Below are 20,743 nucleotides of genomic sequence, written 5' to 3' on the forward strand. Positions count from 1 at the left end.
CTTGAAAACTACCACTACATGACATCACAAGGTGGAACAGAGCATTTTGAGCTTTGGAGATGTAGACAGACTAATAATACAGGATTATTCACTCATAAATGAAACAAAACACAAATCCAGAAATGTTTTTGAGGAGGTAACAACATTCTAGTATAGTTTAAAGTTCACAAGAATCAATTTAGTGCAATATAGGACCTTTAATAATTTGAAGAAACTGTAATTTTCTTGTCCAAACTCCCCATCTCTGTTAGTTTAACAAAAGTAATAAAATGCAAAGGACGTACGGAGAGCCCAGTTCAATGACATTGTTCCAGGTTTGTTTGAGGACCATGATGATGCCCATCTGCAGACACAGGTCAATGAGGCAGCCGCTGGGATGGCACTGTAGGAAACAAAGAAGTATGACATTTTTGTTACTTACTTTGAATATATTATTGCCCTTAATATTTTGTGAGTTACTGTGTCCAAATCATTTCCCTTGTGGATCAATAAAGTTTGTATAAGTTAAAGTCTATTAATGTGTTCCTCTGAGATTTACGTGAGAAATTACGCATAAAAAGCATATCTTGTGTTTCCACCAAGTTAAAGGTGCACTGTGTAACTTTTCTGGTGGAGGGCCGTTACCTCTCCATCGAGATATTACTGTTTAACCTCGATCATTCCACAGTATGGAAATAATTTTGGAAATCACAATGCAGACAGGTTAATGGTCAGATCTATGGAGAAGCAATCCTGCACATACTACAAATTCATGTTTTTAAGGTATTTTTAAGCTGTAAAAACACCTGTAATTGAACAAGTGCAAAGGTGATATGTTTAATGCCCAATCTTGGAACATTTCAGTTACATAGTTACATAGTGCACCTTTAAGGCTTTGGGCATATTTGGTCTTGTCATTTGACCCATTCTTTCCTGCAGCTAGAGCAATCCATCAGGAGGTTTGGGCTGCCTTTGCTGGAGTTTGGTTACCTTACAGCTTCCCTAAACCAGAAATATAAAATGGTAGAAAGCCCCTACAGACAGGAATAATATAAACTCTTATGTCTGCCCACACAGTTTTTGTACTTGTATTGTTTAACTCGACTTAACACTTTCCTGATTGCTCCTACAGGGAGAACTGCAAAGTAAAAATCAGTGAAACATGAAAACCACAGTGAAGTTTGACGTCTGACTGCTCATACATTACTGCAGAGGTAGATGCTTGCATTTCAAATTTGCCAATTTCAGTCTTCAAAAATTATAAATATTACAATATAAAATGCACAGGTGTATTTGTGAAAGTAACTGCTGCAAGACTTTTTTGATGTCGTAACTTGCATACCTTTATAAGGGCAGCAAAAAACAATATTTACAAAACTTGAAGCTTTAAATTAAATCATATGAAGTAGTTACTTAAAAGGTGCACTATGTAACTTTGTTTGTGGGTCCGTCACCTGCTTGTTTGTACGGCTAGAAAAGCATCTGACAGATCCTCCACCAGAAAAGTTACACAATGTAACTTATAACCAAGTTATAAAAGAACAGATTTTACAATTTTAGATTTTTTTAATCAGAGTATTGTGTTTTTGCTACTCACTCCGCATCAATCCCATACAAAAGCATTATCTCAGCTCTCAGTGAAAGGCCAGCTCAGGTCTTTAGCCTTTAGCTCAGTGGAGTGTGTAACGGCTCCATAAGCAGCTGACACACACAGTATTGCAGAGAAGGGGCATAAGGGCACTCTGCAGCAGCACTATGAGGTTCCATTTTAAAACACTGGAGTACATAATGCCGTTGGTATTCTCTAATAGGGCAGGGGGATTACCTCCTCCAATTTCCAGCGGTTGATAAGGCGGAGATAGGCACCGGGTCTCCCTGTGAACCTGTACATGGCAAAGAAAATACATACATAAAAAGTGATATATAACATAATAATTGTGTCTGAAATTAAGAATAAATAAATAATACATAAGATTTTAGATTGTGAAAGCTACTTGGCCAAACATGGCCACAGTTACACTCAGTTACAAGTAAAAACATGTTTAAAAAATGAAAAGAATAATTACTCTAAAAATCTTCTCAGTTCTAGCAACATATTGTTCATGTGTTAATTTCCATCCCTGTATAGAATATTTACATATCTTGATTTTTCAAGAAAAAGAAAACAAAACAAGTAATTTATTAAATATATTCAAAAATTTCAAATCTATGACAATATATCACACTTTTTATTAAGAGAATCTGAATCTGGTTTGATTTGACTTAGACCATGCTCTCATTTGACACATTTTTGGCCTCAGATTTTTAGTTAAAGTCAAATGCATAACAAAATTCCCTTATGACTGACCGTCCTAGGAAGAAAGCGATGTAGAAAGTGGAGGAGTTGAGGTTGACAAACTGAAAGAGGAACATCTTTAGAGTGAAGCTGTTCTCCCACTCAGACTCTGTCCGGGGCTGCTCTGTGGACACATGCACAAGGTACAAAATGAGAATACAGACACCTGCTGATGGGAATGAATGATACAGCTGATTTTCCTGGAGCTAGATCATAATCTCACTTTTATCATGTTATGAGGTAGAGGGACTGCTCCACTGTGTTTTAAACAACATACACCTTCACTAGAATCATTTGGATGATTTCAGCTCTAGAATTGCCAATCTCTGCTAAACTAAAGGTAAAAGGTAATTGTCAACTTCAAAACTACCATTACGTGACATCACCAGGTGTAATAGAGCATTTTGAGCTTTGGAGATGTAGACAGACTAATAATTAAGGTTTACTCAAACATGTGTGAAAGAAAGAAACACAACTCCATATTTTTTGATGAGGTAACAACATTATAACATGGTTAAAAGCTCACAATAGACAATTTTGTGTAATATAGGACCTTTAAGAGGTATATAAAGTACTCAGCTTCTGAAAATTCACACCTCATAGTGATTGGTTGAATAAAGCTGTCACTCACAAAGAACTTTTTAACTTATTTAGAATCTAAAAATAGGTGCGGTGGATTGGGAAAATGTGTCTCTGTTTGAGCAGCTGCCTTAAATAGAGAAACAGCAAAGTAGATCAACATGGGGATGAGATCACAATAGGATGTTTACCACCATATTGCTCAGTACTGCGTTCTAATGTATCTAGATATTTAGTTACCAATGTATTGCAAATTACTGTATTTGGACTTAAAGCAATAAAAAACGTACCAAGGTTTGTGAGAAGGAGTGCCACTTTTTCATAGAGCTGTAAACAACATGAAAAACTGTTATATTTATTGATACAGAATGGCAGAGATGTTGGAGCAGTACTGAGTTAGACGTACCACATTGAGGAGCATGATGACACAGAAGTTGATGCAGACTGCAGTTCCAGTTGTGGCCACCTGAGAGTTGTTCCTAATGAGAGCCCAGCCAAACGCCGCAAACGTGCTAACGGTGATCACACGGTAAATCACTATACCGAATACAGCAGCTATCACCACCAGAATCTGTAACACAGTAGGTTAGTAGCACAGTGTTAGACCACCAGCCTTTTCTAAACCTCATACAAAAGGTAAAGGTACATTATGTCACTTTTCTGGTGAAGGGCCCATCAAATGCTTGTCTTCATGGATTTGTTATTGTTTGTTTGGAATGTTGCACAGTATGGCATTAAACCTTTCTATCTTCATGGAGACCAAACCAGACCAAGTTACAGGTCAGATCTGTCTAGTGGCAACCCTGCTCACAGTCAGAATACCTTTTTAGGTATTTTTGAGCCATAAAACTGCCCACAGATGAATAAATGTAAGGTAGAGCGGTTTAATGTCATACTGTGGAACATTCCAGGCAGAGCAATGACATCTCCATAAAAACAAGCAGTAACCAAAAAGTTACAGAGTGCACCTTTAAGTGAGCATTTTCAATATTTCATAAAGGTTCACGCTAACATGAATGGACTGTCAAATTAAACACAAATGTGTTACTTGAAATGTTACACTGCAAGTTAATTTGATCTTTAATTATTATTTTTTTAAATCAGTTATTTTTGTAACCTTTTTTGATTTTTAATATAGACTATATCTCCCACCTCTACCATGAAAGGCATGTTATACTTGCAGGTGCAGTGTTGTGTTTTTGTTTCACTCAATTATTTGACTAATTCTGCATTATTAGTTTGTCTACATCCAAAACTCAAAATGCTCTGATCCACCTTGTGATGTCATGAAGCTGTAGTTTTCAAGTTGGCAGCTAAATTTTACCTTTTGTTCAGTAGAGATTGACAATTCCAGGGCTGAAATCATTCACATGATTCTAGTGAAGGTGTATGGAGAAAAACACAATGATGCACTTCCTTTATTACCACATGACATCACAAGGTGGAACAAAGTGTTTTCAATTTGAGAACTATGCCTAAATGTGCAAGGATTGTGTGTTAAACACAGTATGTGTGAATGAAACAAAAAAGAATTCCAGGCATGTTTGTATAACATAGGTTAGAAAATAGTGTAATATTGGCCCTTTTAAGTTTTATGTTTGAAAAAGTCTCACCATGAAGAAGATGCCAGAGGCGGACACCACGAGGCGGCTGTATTTGTCAGTGAAGGCTTGGTACGGCTCTGGTTTGCCTGAAATGGGGTTCATCCGCTCCTTCTTCGAGTACTTGGCCTCAAACTGGGGACGGATTTCCTCCTAAAAATATAATTTGGTTATAATATTACGATTAACAATATATATATATTATTTACTCAGGTCCAGATTAGTTTAGTTTACATTAAAAAGCTTTTAAGATGAATCATTTGACAAATAAGTACAAACATGTCAAAGGATGTGTGACACATAATCCTACTGTTTACCTGCGGCATCACTTTGATGCTGTGTTTTTTGTTGTTGTGCAATAATTGTGTGGACTATAGAAAAACTACTGTTTATAATAAGTACTGTACACAGCAGAGGATACGGGGCTAATGAGCCACACCCCTAACCAAAACCCTGACTTTTTCGATTGGGCGCTACCGCTAAACCCTAAAATATAAATGTGCAATGATGCAGCTCTCATGAGGAAAGGGAAGCAGGAAGTAAACAGTGAGAAATTGGCACTAGAGAAGCAGAAGACGAGGAGGAAATACAGGCCACGGGAACAGGAGGTGCTGACAGATGAGTAAAGGAACATGAGGACTGCTACACTCCTACAGGGTTGTTTCATACCAGAGCCTGGACGTGTGTTAGGCCAGAGGTGACTCCCCTGCTACCCTAGCCATCTGGAGAGTAGCATAAGGCCCACCAGAGATAAGTAGAAAGGGATGTCCACAATCAGCTAAAGCCTACTATTGGGGATAGTTTGTTTTGCAGTGTTGTCTCTGTGTGATTTTCCCCCCACTGATGTTGCAAAGGCTGGAGCAGACGTAACCTACTGCCCAGTCGCTGGTGCGCGGCAGGAGCAGAGCGGGCTGAGAAGCACGCCCGCCGGATTGATCAGATTGGACATGCCACGCACACCAGTGCAGATAAAGGGATGTGGACTCTCTACTTCTAATTCATACTTGATGAATTAAACACTGCTTGACATTGAGTGCATTCGCCCCACCCACAGAGTCGCTGCAGAGGTGAGGACCGGCGCCCATATCGGCCGCCACAAGGAGTCATCCGGCGTTCTGGACACCGATCTGCTGAACACCGAACAAATGCCCCCAGCCAATGGGAAAGGGACCTAGCTCGGATGCCCTTTTGAACAGTTTTTTTTTTTTTAGACTAGTTACTAGCACCTTACTGGACCCACTCATGATCAACTGGGCTTGTTTAATAGACGTTTAATTCATTTACTGGCTTGTTTTATTAGAAAATTTTTAATATCCAAAATCATAGTTGGGCTATTTATAGTTATTATTATTATTAGTGCTGTCATGCGATTAAAAAAATTGAGAGATTAATTAATTATGATCTGTAATTAATTAATCTAATTAATCTCTTTTTAATCTCACCTAAAAATTGCTAAGAAAAGCCTTCAATTTGAGGTATTTTCATTTAAATTCTTTATTACATTATTGTGGCAGATCAAAAGACTGATATAGAACAAAAAAAAGTGACTTTATAAAGTCATTTATTGTTTAACAAACTTTAACAGATGCAGTCACTTACATTCCACAGTATCGTCTGCAGCGTTGGGAAGTTTACTTTTAAAATGTATTCCCCTACAGATTACAGATTACATATCCCAAAATGTAGTTTGTAACTTAATCCATTTAATTACTTAAAGTGAGTAACGTAATTTGAATACTTTGGATTACTTGATATTGTCATGCTTTTTAAAATTACATGAATGTAGCAACCACATCCTGCAAATGTTGTTCTTGTTTGTTCTCTTCAAATTGACTGTTGAGCCCAAGTCTCCATGAATAACAAACTGTTTGCGGTAAAGCAGCAAAGACGAGGAAATCTGAACATAATAACTTTTGTCTACTTAAAGACAATAAAAAGTCCAGTCTTTCCTTAACCATATTAAAAATATTATTGATAGAGAAATGCTTTATATATGAGATCACTGGTTTTAGTCCGGGTTTAGTCCTGGAATGGGTTAGTCCTGGTTTTAGTCCTGGTGTTAGTTCTGGTTTAGTCCTGGTTTAGTCCTGGTTTAGACCTGGTTTAGACCTGGTTTAGACCTGGCTTTAGTTCTGGTTTAGTCCTGGTTTAGACCTGGTTTAGACCTGGTTTAGACCTGGTTTAGACCTGGCTTTAGTTCTGGTTTAGTCCTGGTTTAGACCTGGTTTTAGTTCTGGTTTTAGTTCTGGTTTAGTCCTGGTTTAGTCCTGGTTTAGACCTGGTTTAGACCTGGTTTTAGTTCTGGTTTTAGTTCTGGTTTAGTCCTGGTTTAGACCTGGTTTAGACCTGGTTTTAGTTCTGGTTTAGTCCTGGTTTAGTCCTGGTTTAGACCTGGTTTTAGTTCTGGTTTTAGTTCTGGTTTTAGTTCTGGTTTAGTCCTGGTTTAGACCTGGTTTATTCCTGGTTTAGTCCTGGACTGGGTTAGTCCCGGTTTTAGTCTTGGTGTTAGTTCTGGTTTAGAGGCGCACAGGAGGAAGCGCGGTTTACGCAGCGTACGCGAGAAAACGTACGCGGCGCACGGGAGCACGTCGGTGTCCGCGCAGTAACTACGGAAGGAAACGTGGTCCGCGCGTTCTCAGGTTAATGACGATGATGAAGGTGTGTGTTTGTGTTTGTGTGTGTGTTTGTGTGCGTGTCCCCTCATGTGGCAGGTCACTATAGGACAGTAGTGCAGACATCATGAGTCTATGCAAGTTGTTTTCACCAGTGACATTTAAGTTGTAGGCGATTTTATATTTGTTATTTTCTTTTATATTTCACGTTGGGAGAATAATTTCCAAGACACGAATGTGTTTTTACCTGTGCACTGCTGCTCTGTTCTACTGGCTCTTCGACCTCGTCCATTGTGCCTGACGCCGCCAACGTTAACAAGACGTTTACATCGCTCTTACTGCGCGCGTTTTGTGTGGGTTTCCGGCAATGAGTGGAATTACCAAAATAAAAAAATTTATAAATGTTGTTTTTTGTGTGTGTGTTGTTGTCCCAACAACACATAAAAACAGGTTTTATAATAAAGCAACTCGCATACAGAAACAGTAAAGTTAGAGATTAAAAATGAGATTAACGCGATTAAAAAACATAACGTGCTAAATATGACTGTAATTAATTAATCGCAATTAACGCGATAATTTGACACCCCTAATTATTATATCAAAAATCATTGTAATAAAAACCTTAAAAGTGACTGCTGTTTCCATTCTTAAAAGTGGAAAAATACTGTACATTACATACATTGCACTGTATATACATTATTGCATTATCATCTCTTAACAGTACACTGTGCAACTTTTCTGGTGGCAGGTCTGCCATCTGCTGATCTCCATGGTGGAGACATGCAGATGGCATTGCTTTGCCTAGGATGTTCCACTGTATGGCAATAAACAAATATATCTTGTATTTATTCATGTACAAGTGTTTTTATTTCTCAAAACTACAGCTAAGACATGCATTCTTACTGTGAGCCGGCCCACTTCTCCACAGAGATCTGACCTGTAACTTGGCCTGGTGGTGTGACCTGACTGTCTCCATGGAGATTGTTAAAATAAATGCCATACTGTAGAACATTCCAGGAAAAAACAATAACATCTACATCGAGTCAACCAGAAAAGTAACATAGTGCACTCTTAATTGCTGAATAAATAATTTAATAAAACATATCACTGATAAAATGAATAGAGCTCGAATTTACAGACATTTTGAAGCATTCATTTCTGCAGTGCGACGAAGTGTGAAAGTTTGATTCCCTCTTGTCACAGTCTCAGTCAGAGCCTCACAGAGCCACAGTGTGACTGACACTTGGAGAATGAGATTTGACACATAAAAACATTGTACACAGCACGATGCCTGGACGCCACTGCAGTGCACTGGAGCTTGGTCTATAGACTCGACTCAATAGGGTCCACTGTCAAACAGGGCCATTTATCTAACTGGTTTTGCATGTTTTTACTTTAATTTACTACTTGTTCAGTGGATTATGATGATGAAGATGATGATGATGATGATGATTATTATTATTATTATAGTTATTCATTAAAGTGTGCATTGTTGTGTACCTCCTCTTCCTCCCAGTCCACCAGGTCCCAGTCATAGGCCAGCACTGCTCTGCGTCTTTTCCAGAACTCCAGAAACACAGTTGCTGTGAAAAAAATAAATAAAAAAATTAAACTGTAGGAGACTATAAATATAGTGCTGTGGTATTTAGTTAACTTAGAAAACTTTTTTTTTAAATTAAGAACATCAGTTTGACAATATATATAGACAAATACTTGTTTTTTGAAAGCCATCCGTCTAGCTATAAAAGGAAGGCTTTTGATTCTTCTCCATTGATATTCTGTTGATATAATAAAGTTCACGCCCTCATCCCAACCTCTTACACTGTAACAGCAGGAACCCTTTTAATGAGGACATTTGAATGGATTCTCTGCAACAAGTCAGCCTGATAATGTACACTTTTTTTGGCCAAAACAGTTGACACAAACAGTGCAGAGCTTATACACACACACACACACACACACATATATCTTATATATTTATTTATATTCTTGTTTATAGTCAGGCACTTTTTGCAGTATAAGGCTCACTCATGATTAACTCAAGCATATTCTATTCTTTTCTGTTGAAAAGAGTGTTCAACACAACCAATTAAATATTTGTTGTTTACCTCTATGGTGTGGTTTCATGACATGTCACATTTTTTAACATATTAATACAAACCTTAATAAGTAATTTGTAAATGTTTAGTAGAGCATAAACAAGCTTCACTTTAGAAGAGCTCCCACAAAATACTTAATTAAGCAGTTATAACTGATTAATTAATCATGAGTAAGGCTTAACAAATCATTTGTAAATGTTTAGTAGAGCACAGACAAGTCTCCCTTTAGAAGAACATATTGCGTCCATGAAGGGTGGTCGTCATGTGGTGAGCATAAACACCCCCTGCTTAACTTATTCTAACTACCATGTACAAGTGCTTAGTAACTGATCAATACTGGGGAATAACCCCATTAAGAAATGACAAATCATTAGTTGAGTATGTGGGTTCAGAATTTGATAAATTTGGGTGTAACAATGCTTTTACATATTAAAAGTTGATGAGTAGTAATGAATTAGTAATGATTTACTAATGATGACTAAAGACATTAAATAATGTATTTACAAATGATTAAATCACATGAAAAAATTAAGAGGTAAGTGTAAACAAATGATTAACCAATGTGTTAAATAATGCTTAACAAATGGCTGTAAGATGACTTCTTCACCATGGACAAAGCATTAACATATACATCTATAAATGATTAACTGATGAGAAATAATTAAGAGTTAACAGTTTACTAATGATTAACAAATGTATTAAATAATGCTTAATAAATGCTTAATAAGGAGGAGTTATAAAGTGCTACCAAAACAGCTTCAGCTGACCGGTGAAGTGCTTCAGCTAAAAGTCAACAATAACAGAAAAAAATAGATATAACAAACATGAGTTTTTCCCCTTTCAGTCCAAGAGTTAAATAATCTATTCCAAAAGTGAGTATCTGCAGCAGTGACAGTCCCTCTCAGGACAGGAGGGGCTCTTGGAGACCAAAGTCCCAGAGGCTCTCACCTATAAACTACATCTGCATTCCTGTTCACAGCATGACAGAGTGAGAGAGGCAGAGATAGATGTAAAAAAAAAAGAGACAGAGAGACAAAAGAGAGAAACAAAGGGAGAGAGGGAGAGAGAGCTAGTAGGGAGAACTCAACTTGCACTAATGAACCATTCAGAGTGGATATTCTACACAAGTTGACTAGTTCTTTTCTTTTGGAAAACAACTTCTGAGGATTTTGTAAAAGGTACTGTCAAGTCAAGCTCAGTATGTTTATATATCTTGTGATTATTTGAAGTACATATGAAGTTGTGCTTTCAGTATTATTAATGGTTTACTATGTCAGATTAGTTGGACTTTGGATGCTAACACGGTGTTCTTGGACGTTGTGTTAACTTTTATTGCAGAAGTACGGAAATATATGACTAAACTGGTGTATTATTCTGAGTGAGTTTAACCTTAAGTTAAGAAAGGACTTCGCTGTTTAACGTTTTGCACTAAACCCTCCGGTTAGAGGTCAAACGTCCAAATTGAGCAACTCCCTGACTCTCTGTGTTTAAATGTTAGGGTTTTTTTGTTGTTGTTTTGGTTTGGTTTTTTGTATAATTACATTTGCTATTACTTAAAGTTGTACAACGTAACTTTTTTGGTTTAGGATGCACCACCTGTTTGTCTCCATGAGGATGTTATTGCTTTGCCTGGAATGTGCCACAGTCAGACCCCTCACCAGAAAGCTGCATAGTGCAACAGTACATAAATGTATTGTTGATTACTAAATACCCGTTTCATTTTTGTTATGTACAGACAGTGACATTATATTCTGATGAACTTTGACCTACAATAATTAACTTAATGCTGAGTTATCTCTTCCAGGATTGAGGAACAATGGGATTATTATTGAACCACACAGAAACTCTGGACCCATCTGAACCCAGCACCCACTGGGAGTCCACCTCACAGCTGTCTGCAGCCGGTCTGTTCAAATATCTGTTTTATATTTGGAAATAGAGCCAATTCTGATTTATTTACATTCAGTTTTATACACTTTTACTTGAGTATAGCGAATCATGATTATTTGGCTCATATTTTAAACCACAATTTTATTTCAAATAATTATTGTATACTCTCAAAAATATCCTTAAATATAGTGGTTTGGTTCAGGGTGTCAGAACAAGTGCACATTCTGAACAGAAGGTGATGAATTGTATTTTTGATCACAACTGTTCTGTAACTGGATACCATAATAACTGAAATCATAATTTTTAATTGGATTCATTGTACAGTCCTGCTTTAATATTGTAGCAATTTCATAGTTTATCCCAATAAATAGACCTCCAATTGTTTGACTACCATTGGTATGTGTGAAAAGCATGGCACCACTGATTTGTGTTATCAAAAGAACAAAGACAAAGAAAAATCAGAACAGCATATCCTTCCAAAACACTGATATACAATATCTAGAGCTTATCTCCTCTTAAAATGCCACTATGTAACAATCATAAGAACTGTTTGAGTAACAGTGAAGACAGTTATCCTCCCTTTAAAGTGTCCACAGGTTAGATTACTCATTAAAATAGCATCACACTAGGGAATCAGATAACTGTTACCTAGCAAAACTCCTCTCAAGTACACAGAAATGATTATCTGACAAATACAAATATAAGAAAAGACCTTCATTTATTTTTAATCATGTTTAACGTATCAGAAAAAATGTGTTTCTTGCATGTTAACTGCACTGAACTTTAGGATAGAATTCTGCATGGTGTGATGTCCTCAATATGTTTTAGAACTTCAACTTTTCTTCGCAAATTGACTTTTGAGTTGTGTAAAACAAAAATGTATATTTAGTTATAATCCCACCAAATTAAGACAATATTAGACAATGATAACCCTAATCCTAATGTCACTAAAGTTTAACCTTTATGATTCATACTCAGGAATTCAGGAAAGAAAAGAACAAAAAGCAGCAGAGGTCATTTCAGGTCTGTCAGGTCAAGTTAAGGTTTCAGGATTGCTGCATGCACTAAAAAAATGTTGCCTGCAAAAATATGTGAGATGGTGTTTGGAGTCCATAGCAACATATTAGCAGCCATTTTTGCCTCTGGGCAACTTTCCCAAAAGACGTGCCTAGCTCACCAACAGATGTAAAATAAAATAACATATTTTGAGAAAGAAAATGTATGGACATGAAAAGTTGAATTATGAAAACATGCACAGTGCTCATACTTCGTCACCTGCTGTTTCTACGGATATGTCATTGCGCTGTCTGGAATGTTCCACAGTGTGATATTCAATTACAGGTGGTTTTATTGCTCAAAAATATGTAGAAAATAAGCATTCTGACTGTGAGCAGGGTCGCCTCTCTACAGATTTGACCTGTCTGGTTTGGTCTCCATGAAGATAAAAAGGTTTAATACCATACTGTTAAACATTCCAGACAAAGCAATAATATTTATAATAATAGAAGAGCATATGACAGGCCCTCTATTGGAAAAGGTTCACAATGTACCTTTAATTTTACTTTTTTTTTTTTTTTTTTGCATTATTGAAATTGGCATTGGCAAAACTGTTATTATTTAGTTCCAAGTACAGTCCCTTCTCAATAAAACAGCCCACAGTATTCCTTTATATTGCACACTAATACTACAAAACCCATGTTGAGTCACTGAGCTAAACCCTGTTGTTTGCACATGATCTGACTTTGTTCTCAGCGGTGGATGCCATAGTGGTGCTGGGAGTGCTGACCTTTGCCCTCCAGCTGTGTTTGGTACTGTACTTCCTGTTCAGATTTTGGAGACTGGATTACAAAGTAGAAGAGGCTCTCAAACAGCCCCAGTACAAGCCACAGAACAATGGTGAATATGTATGAATTTAGGTGTGTTATCAAGTGAAACTCAGAAGTGGGATAAATGGGTTCAACTGTCACCTAGTTGGAGTAATTGTCCCTCAATTAACCTATAAATTCCTCAACTAATTCCTCAACTAACCTATAAAATGGAAAGTATATTGTGTATAAATGTAAAAATGTGTAATGAGAACACAATTTTAGGTCAAGGTAGTTTCCAATTAAATTTGATTTATTGCCAAAAAAGGGAAGGGATTAATAAAATTGTTGAATTAACCAACAATGAAACAGTCTATCTGGTCATTGGTCAGTAACAGGGAGGCAGACCAACCAACCAATCAATCAATCAATCAATATTTCTGACCAATTTCTAGTACATATATGTGAACTAACAACACTAACTACAGCTTGGACTCACCCTTTCATTCATTGTTTTGTTTCTTTTTTATTACTACTTCTACATTTTAGATACATACAAAAACACCAAATATATGAAGCAGACATATGGAATTATTTAGTAAAAAAAGAAGTTTACAAGTTTAAATAACTAACAAAAGGTGGGTCATTTTAGGATTTGTTTATAAAAACTTTGCTACATAATACCATGCATGTTACTTCATATACTTGATGTATTCTGGAAGCATATCAAATGTAGAAAGTAGTAAACAAGTAGACAACAAAAACCATTGAATGAGAGGGTGTGTCCAAATCTTTGATAGCGTATTCTGAACGCAACTTTCTACACGTAAATGCATTGTATCTCAATTTTAAATATACTCTGCGTAACATTTCTTTCTGGGGTCTACCACAGGCTGGTCTCTATGGAGATGTTATTGCATACTATTACATTCCCTTTGGTTGCCCTCTAGGCCTTTCCTGCTTCGTTATATTGAGTATACCTCTTCTGTACAAATCTAAATCTATCAATCTAAATTACAACATCTGTTGTGTGTCTTCACATCCAGTATTCTAACTTGTGAGTAATTATATGTTTTGTTTTCTTTTACATGTTTTCTCTATAGACACACTGCTGCACCTGCAGCTTTGCAGAACAATCGATCAGCCTCAGTGTGAATCTACCACATATGTATCTACGAAGTCTTCAGAGTCACATGACCTCTACGAACCAGTGGATGCAAAGCATCATTACTTTGGCATTTCTATTCCATGGGACCTTGTACAAAGATGAAGTTATTATGTATGCATTTCTTAGTAAATTCTACTGCTATAATGGAGTCAACTAAACAAAATCAGCAAGGCGTCATTACCAAATGCACTGTTTTACTGGCAATGTTCAAACAACTGTATATTTGATGACAAAAGTCTACAGTGTATCGGCAACTAACCCAAGGATTGGCTCCAGTTCACCCACATTGCCTAATCCTGTTAAGTAATGTGACAAAGGGAACCACTGACTATGGGGACTTATTTTACAGATCTTCATCAAAAACACTGCTAGATTAGCTCGATGTGATTTATCACGCTGCCATCCGCTTTGTCACACGTGCACCATTTACCACCCATCACTGCACACTTTACTCCTTGGTGAAGTGGCCCTTTCTCCACATTTAAAAATGTTTAATCAGTAAAACTTCATCCTACCTCAGCTCACTACTGCACATCTATAGCTCCAACCACACACTCTGGTCCAACAAAAACATGACATCACTGCAGATGATTTCAACACTTTTATATCTTTAATCTGCAAATGTTTCACTGTCTCACTGTCTCATTTCATTGTTTCATGTTATGATTGATGTGTGAGTGTACTCTGTTTGTGCTTCTGTTTTATACTGCCTCTTGGCCAGGTCATCACTGCAAATGAGAAGGTGTTCTCTATTGACTTACCTTTATTTATTGAATAAATAAATAAAAAACGGGAATGACATCCAGTTTAGAAATCTGCCAAGTCATATAGGAAAAAATTTCTATTGAGAGCAACATGGTGGCAGAGTGGATGGATTTTTTTTCAGCAGCTGCTATTACAATTGAGACAAAAGGCCCGAGCACTAATGACAACTGGGCCAACAGAAAGTGGATGACTAAATACAGGACCATCATTGCAATTCGTATTTTAAAAGACAAATTTGTGAAATAAACTTACCCCAAACTGCCATGAATACAGCAAAGAAAACCGTGGCTCCATTGTCAAACAGATGGGTCACCTGGAGCACACAAGTTTAATGTCATTTAAGTGTCATATCCATGTATTCTATGGACATTATCATGAAAAAGAGGGACAGTACCTTAGCGTAGATACAGCTGTCGGAAAGTCTTAGATACGGACAGTACTGGTCACAGATGGGACACATGACGATGTCTGTGGCCTCGCAGATTTCTTTACTGAAGAACAAACCCAGATTAAGGTAATTTTGTGCAATTTATAAGAACTATATGAATTTTACAATGAGTAAAAATGGAACAAATAAAATGTTACAACATTTTTTTTTGTTCCATTTGTTTTCAATGATTGTGTACAGAAGACGGCTAAAAATAGCAAAATAGTAATACTAAGATCAGAGATAGTTAGCTGCATATGGGCTAAAATGGCCTAAAATTAAGTATGTGAGCTCTCGAAGGTTGGCAGACACACTAGATTTAATGGACTTCATAGGAATTAGTACAATACAAAAAAGAAACCATGAAATATATTGCAGGGTGTTTGACATTTGACATTCCAAGTAATTCTAACTTAAAGGTACATTGTGTAACTTTTTTGAAGGAGGGCCCATCAAATTATTTTCTTCATGGAGATGCTATCGCTTTGTCTGGAATGTTTCACAGTATAGCATTAAACCTTTCTATCTTCATGGAGTCCAAACCAGACCAAGTTACAGGTCAGATTTGTGAAGAGGAACTTCGCTCACAGTAATGCCTGTTTTTCTATGTATTTTTGAGCTATAAAACCACCTGTAATTGAATAAATGTAAGGTAGAGCTGTTAAAAGTCATATTGTGGAATATTCCAGACAGAGGAATGAAAAATCCATAGAAACAAGCAGGTGATGGACCTCCAACCAAAAAGTTACGAAGTTAACCTTTAATATGTGATAATAGGAACATTACTGTTGTATGTTTACCTGACCTGGCAGTGCTCCAGTGTAAAGAGTCCATAGAGAAAAACCAATAAACCAACAAGCGCAGCTGGGAACAGCATCCCAGTGTACCAGCCCAGCCAGGCAAAGTACAAGCCGATCTTCTCCCCAAAATACCTCCTAAAAACAAAATACCATCATACAAACATACTACAAGTACTTAATATTAGGCATGGGGTGATACTGAAATTTGGTTTCACAATTAAATAATTGTGATTAACGGCAGCATCAGGATACTTATTAAAGCTGCTGACAGTGTAAAGATGTTATGGATATGACTCATTATAATTGTAATATTATGAATAGGTGACATATTTAAACACTGTTATAGTGAAAACAAAAATGATCTAGAAGAAAACATCATGGATAACAATTTTGGATTTTGATGCACATTCTGGTCTTTGCATCACAATCAACATTATTATTGTTTATTGTCACATTGTTACTTGATGTAGCTTAATAGTTGAGTCAAAATATTATACTGTAAAATATCAAAGTACAAAACTCATATGGTCAAATGCAGTAAGTAGTTATGTACCGTATAAGGTCGAGAGGCTGGTATTTGTACCACACGCCCCACCAGGCCCAGCACTCGTGTAGCAGGTGTCTGTGATTCTCTGCTCCGTGAGTTCGCACCGGGTTTTTACTGTGGTAACTCCCCTGAAGATATATGTATACATTTTAGTCAGAATAACTGCAGTATGTATGGTGATCTGTCTGTTTTCTTTAAAAGTACAGTATGTAACATTTCCAGTGAAGGGTCCGCCTATCTATCTACCTATCTATCACAAGGGAGACAAGCAGGTTATAGCTAGAGGTGTAACGATATCTAAGTCTCATGATACGATATCGGCACGGTATGAACCTCACGGTACGATATTTATTGTGATATCGTGGGAAAGCTCACGATATAGTGGGGCGGCTCATGATTAGGGATGTAACAATATCCAAATCTCTCAGTACATTATTTTCATGATACACATCTCAAGGTACAATATTTATTGCAATATTTTGTGGTGGCTAAACAGCTAAAACTGTTAATATGCTACTTTTTCCTCTTAAAATGCCTTGACAAGACTTAATCCAAAGAACTAAGACTTAAAAGTGCACATTGAAATGGAGCAAAGGATCATGGTCTATGTAGTTCCTTCTGCCTTTTTTTACCTATTGCTGCACCATAACTCTTAATTTAAGCAAAGAGAATTCGATATATTGTAATTCGATATATATTCTGATGGTCCATGATATTAATGTGAAAACTTTGACGATACGATATCATAATGTTTCGGTTATTGTTACATCCCTAGTTATAGCACTACGGTACATTACAATTTAGATCTGTGGAAAGTCGCCGCTATTCACAGAAGGAATGATTGGACTTTTGAGCAACACCCATACTGAATAAATGCTAGATGGATATATTTAATGTTATAAAATGGAACATTCCAGGCAAAGCAATAATATTTCTATGGAGACATGTAAGTAGTGGACCCTCCACTAGAAAAGTTGTGCAGTGCAACTTTAAAATAATAAAATACAATATAATTGATACTGTATGAAAAAACTATAATACAATGTAATTATACGGTATTATTCATACCTCATGGAGAGGAAATGCTGCCTCATAGGAGTTATTATTCAAAAGACGATTTAGCCCTGCACAGAAAAGAATAAACATGTAGAATGTACAGTATTAGTCAGTCGCTTGTGTAAGACTTTGAGTACTGATTTGGTGTTCAGTGTAAATACAGCTTAGGTACCCATTTTGTTCTTGCCCTCCTCGTACTTGACCCTCTGCAGGATGTGGTGCACGATGCGACTGCGCGTGGCGTTGTTGAAGAAGGTGTCTTTGTTGTGGATGATGAAACTGTGGTGAAATAAATGAAAGAGGTTACACATTTGTGAGCCCCAGCCTGACTTCTGAATGGCCCAGGTCATGAGATACGTCAGCAACTTTCAGGAACAGAGCGTACATCCACTTTGCTTCATAATACAGTCTGGGCTAGGTGAAGCCATTAGGAAAGTTATTCTTCACATTCAACCCCTCATCCACCATAATCATCCTCTCAAAATGAATGGTTGCCCTAGCATAACAGATCTGAGTCAGATCCTGTGTCAGTGGTACCAAGATGAAGGATTATCTTAAAATACTGTACGTGTTTTTAGATCCTTATTGCTCCAAAATGAGTATGTTTGTGAAGGTGAGAGACAACCTACCTGTAAAGTGATAGTGGCTTAGGTGGTAGAATGATAGACAGCTCCAAGCATAGGCTAGTGCATATTGTTGTGTCTCTGAGCTAGACACATAGTATGTATAAAAGTGGTATAAGTGATTGGTGGTCAGAAAGATTGACAGCCCCAGAACAGTTGTGAGCTTAGAATAATGCAATGTAAGCTGTATTGGAGAATAAAAAAAAAAAAAGTGCTCACTGGTGAATCCTTGATCGACTGAACGGTGCAGTGAAGCTCTCTCCCTCCTCCAAATCAGGCAGAGAAGCAGTGAACTTCATGGGTTTACGAGGAAGAAAGCCCCGGAACTTATTAATGCGCTTTTCCATTCTAGAGCACAGAGGACAATGTTATTTAATAGATATGCAGTGTGGTGAGATCTACTGCAGTGGGTCTGTGTTCTCTCACCTGCTCATAAACTTGTGGCGTCTGTGCTTGTAAAAAATTTTCCTCCTGGAGATATATATATATATATATATATATATATATATATATATATATATATATATATATATATATATATATATATATATATATATATATATACACACACACACACACACATATATATATACATACAGATATATACATATTTGAGATTTGTAAGTTAAGAGATTTTGGGTTATGCTTCGCACCTAAAAGGCATCCGGATGTTCATGAGCTCTGCATAGCGGCAGAGGACGTCCCAGGGCGCATGCACCTTCAGGAAGATGAGGTCACTGTTTGTTAAGGAGGCCTGAAGAAAGAAAGGATTCATCCAAAAAGTTATGATGGCAAATAGGGCTGGGCGATATGGATCAAAAAATATATCTCGATATATTTTGCTATATCTCGATATATGTTCAAGAAAAAATAACCCCCTAAAACTGAAAACTGCAAAAACAAATCTGCCTATTCCACAAGGTCTTTTTTTTTTTTTATTGAAGTGTAAGAGGTCGGCAGTTCATATAGGAACATTTAAAGATTACAAAAAATTATAATTTAACTGTAAAATAAAAGAAATAATACATATTTCCTTCTTTTCATTCATAAATAAAACAACTCAACACAAGCTCATCTTTGCATTAACTCTGTTATCCAGACCATAATCATAACCATGAGCTCATTTAGCAGAAGAAGCTCAGGATGTTCCTTATTTCAATAGATCCATGTTATTATCCAGCAGTAAGGAGCTCTGAGGTTTAATCCCACAATCCACTGCAGATCAAACTGATCGTTTCCAAACACTATTGTACAAGTGACACTGCAGCAGATTATTAATTAAAATATTCTGCATAAATAAACTTTACATTGCTAAACTTTACAATATATAAAACATAACGACTCTAGAGCCACATCAGCCCGTTTGCGATAATAATGTGTTTAATGCAGTTTTGCGCACGTGTGATTACATTTTACAGAAACAAAACTTAAGCGCATGGCTCATTTGCATAAACAGCGCACTTCTCACGCAGCTCAGCTCGTTTAGCTTCTTTCGGGCTAAAGGACGCGACTCGGTGGAATATGAGGATGTGCTGCTGGTGGTCTTGTCTGTAAATGATGGAAAAGGTTCGTGGTGCTTGAAGCTTTTCACTGGCACCAACTTTCGGCGTTCAGGGCAGTAGTGAGGAGTGAAGGAAACACGAGCGAACAAACTCAGGGAGGCGGAGGCGACGAGAGAGAAGATAAACAAGTGAAGCGGCAAAATCAAATTTGAATATAAGCATTATATCGATATATACGATATGTCAGAATTCATATCGAGTTTAAAAACTATCTCGATATATTTAAAATATCGATATATCGCCCACCCCTAATGGCAAATAGAGCTAGCGTAAATTCAGCCTGGAAGAATTAACTACATTCCCATTTACCTCACCACTTCTCCAGAGTTCACCTGCTTCTCAGCCTTCATCACATCACTCCAAATACTCCTCCCCGCTGCTCACCGCACGTCCTCGTGTCCAATCAGCCCCCAGTCTGCCCAATTTAAACCCCCATTGCAGGTGCATGGCCACTTTGGTTTGTGCCACACCCCCCTACCTCCTCAGCACCACCTCGGCTTCATCTCATCTTTCCCTTCATGGCTTCACCTGATCTTTCCCTTCATTCTCCTCATCCTCTTTTCATCCCCTTCACCCTCCTCATCCCCTCATCGTCCCCTTCTCTCTCGTCATCCTCTCATATTTCTTCACTCTCCTCATTTTCACCTCTACCACCTCCAGTGTTTGGTCCCCAAGGGGAAGACCTCTCCTAACATTATCCAATTGGCCATGCCCTTCATCGTAGTTCTCTTCTAAGCACCAAAGCTAATTCATTGAATAAAACTACTAATACTTTCTCTTTATGTGTGTCTGAGTCTCTCCAGGTTGAAATGCATTTCTAAGCCTTTTTCCTGAACTTTGCGTATGACAAAACTGATGGAGTGTGCAAAATTTACCAAATGGGTGTACTTTAGCA

The 20,743-nt window shown here is 37.2% G+C and overlaps 1 protein-coding gene across 1 annotated transcript in view; it reads right to left on the reverse strand.

The window, feature by feature from the left end:
* The window catches only part of LOC110161428 (anoctamin-4-like), a 52,150-nt gene that overhangs the window by 11,831 nt on the left and 19,576 nt on the right, over nt 1-20,743 (reverse strand). The window contains exons 7-22 of the mRNA XM_055154067.1: nt 18,940-19,040; nt 18,713-18,757; nt 18,506-18,634; nt 17,836-17,942; nt 17,676-17,731; nt 16,614-16,735; nt 16,061-16,195; nt 15,228-15,324; nt 15,086-15,146; nt 8,607-8,689; nt 4,507-4,647; nt 3,300-3,464; nt 3,184-3,220; nt 2,327-2,438; nt 1,805-1,862; nt 285-382 (exon numbers count right to left, since the gene is read on the reverse strand). Coding sequence (XP_055010042.1) covers nt 285-382; nt 1,805-1,862; nt 2,327-2,438; nt 3,184-3,220; nt 3,300-3,464; nt 4,507-4,647; nt 8,607-8,689; nt 15,086-15,146; nt 15,228-15,324; nt 16,061-16,195; nt 16,614-16,735; nt 17,676-17,731; nt 17,836-17,942; nt 18,506-18,634; nt 18,713-18,757; nt 18,940-19,040 — 1,547 coding nt within the window. The remainder of the gene's footprint in view (nt 1-284; nt 383-1,804; nt 1,863-2,326; nt 2,439-3,183; nt 3,221-3,299; nt 3,465-4,506; nt 4,648-8,606; nt 8,690-15,085; nt 15,147-15,227; nt 15,325-16,060; nt 16,196-16,613; nt 16,736-17,675; nt 17,732-17,835; nt 17,943-18,505; nt 18,635-18,712; nt 18,758-18,939; nt 19,041-20,743) is intronic.

The sequence above is a fragment of the Boleophthalmus pectinirostris genome, unplaced genomic scaffold, assembly GCF_026225935.1.
Source record: "Boleophthalmus pectinirostris isolate CB_2022bp ecotype Guang Dong unplaced genomic scaffold, ASM2622593v1 HiC_scaffold_18, whole genome shotgun sequence".
Classification (NCBI taxonomy): Eukaryota; Metazoa; Chordata; class Actinopteri; order Gobiiformes; family Gobiidae; genus Boleophthalmus; species Boleophthalmus pectinirostris.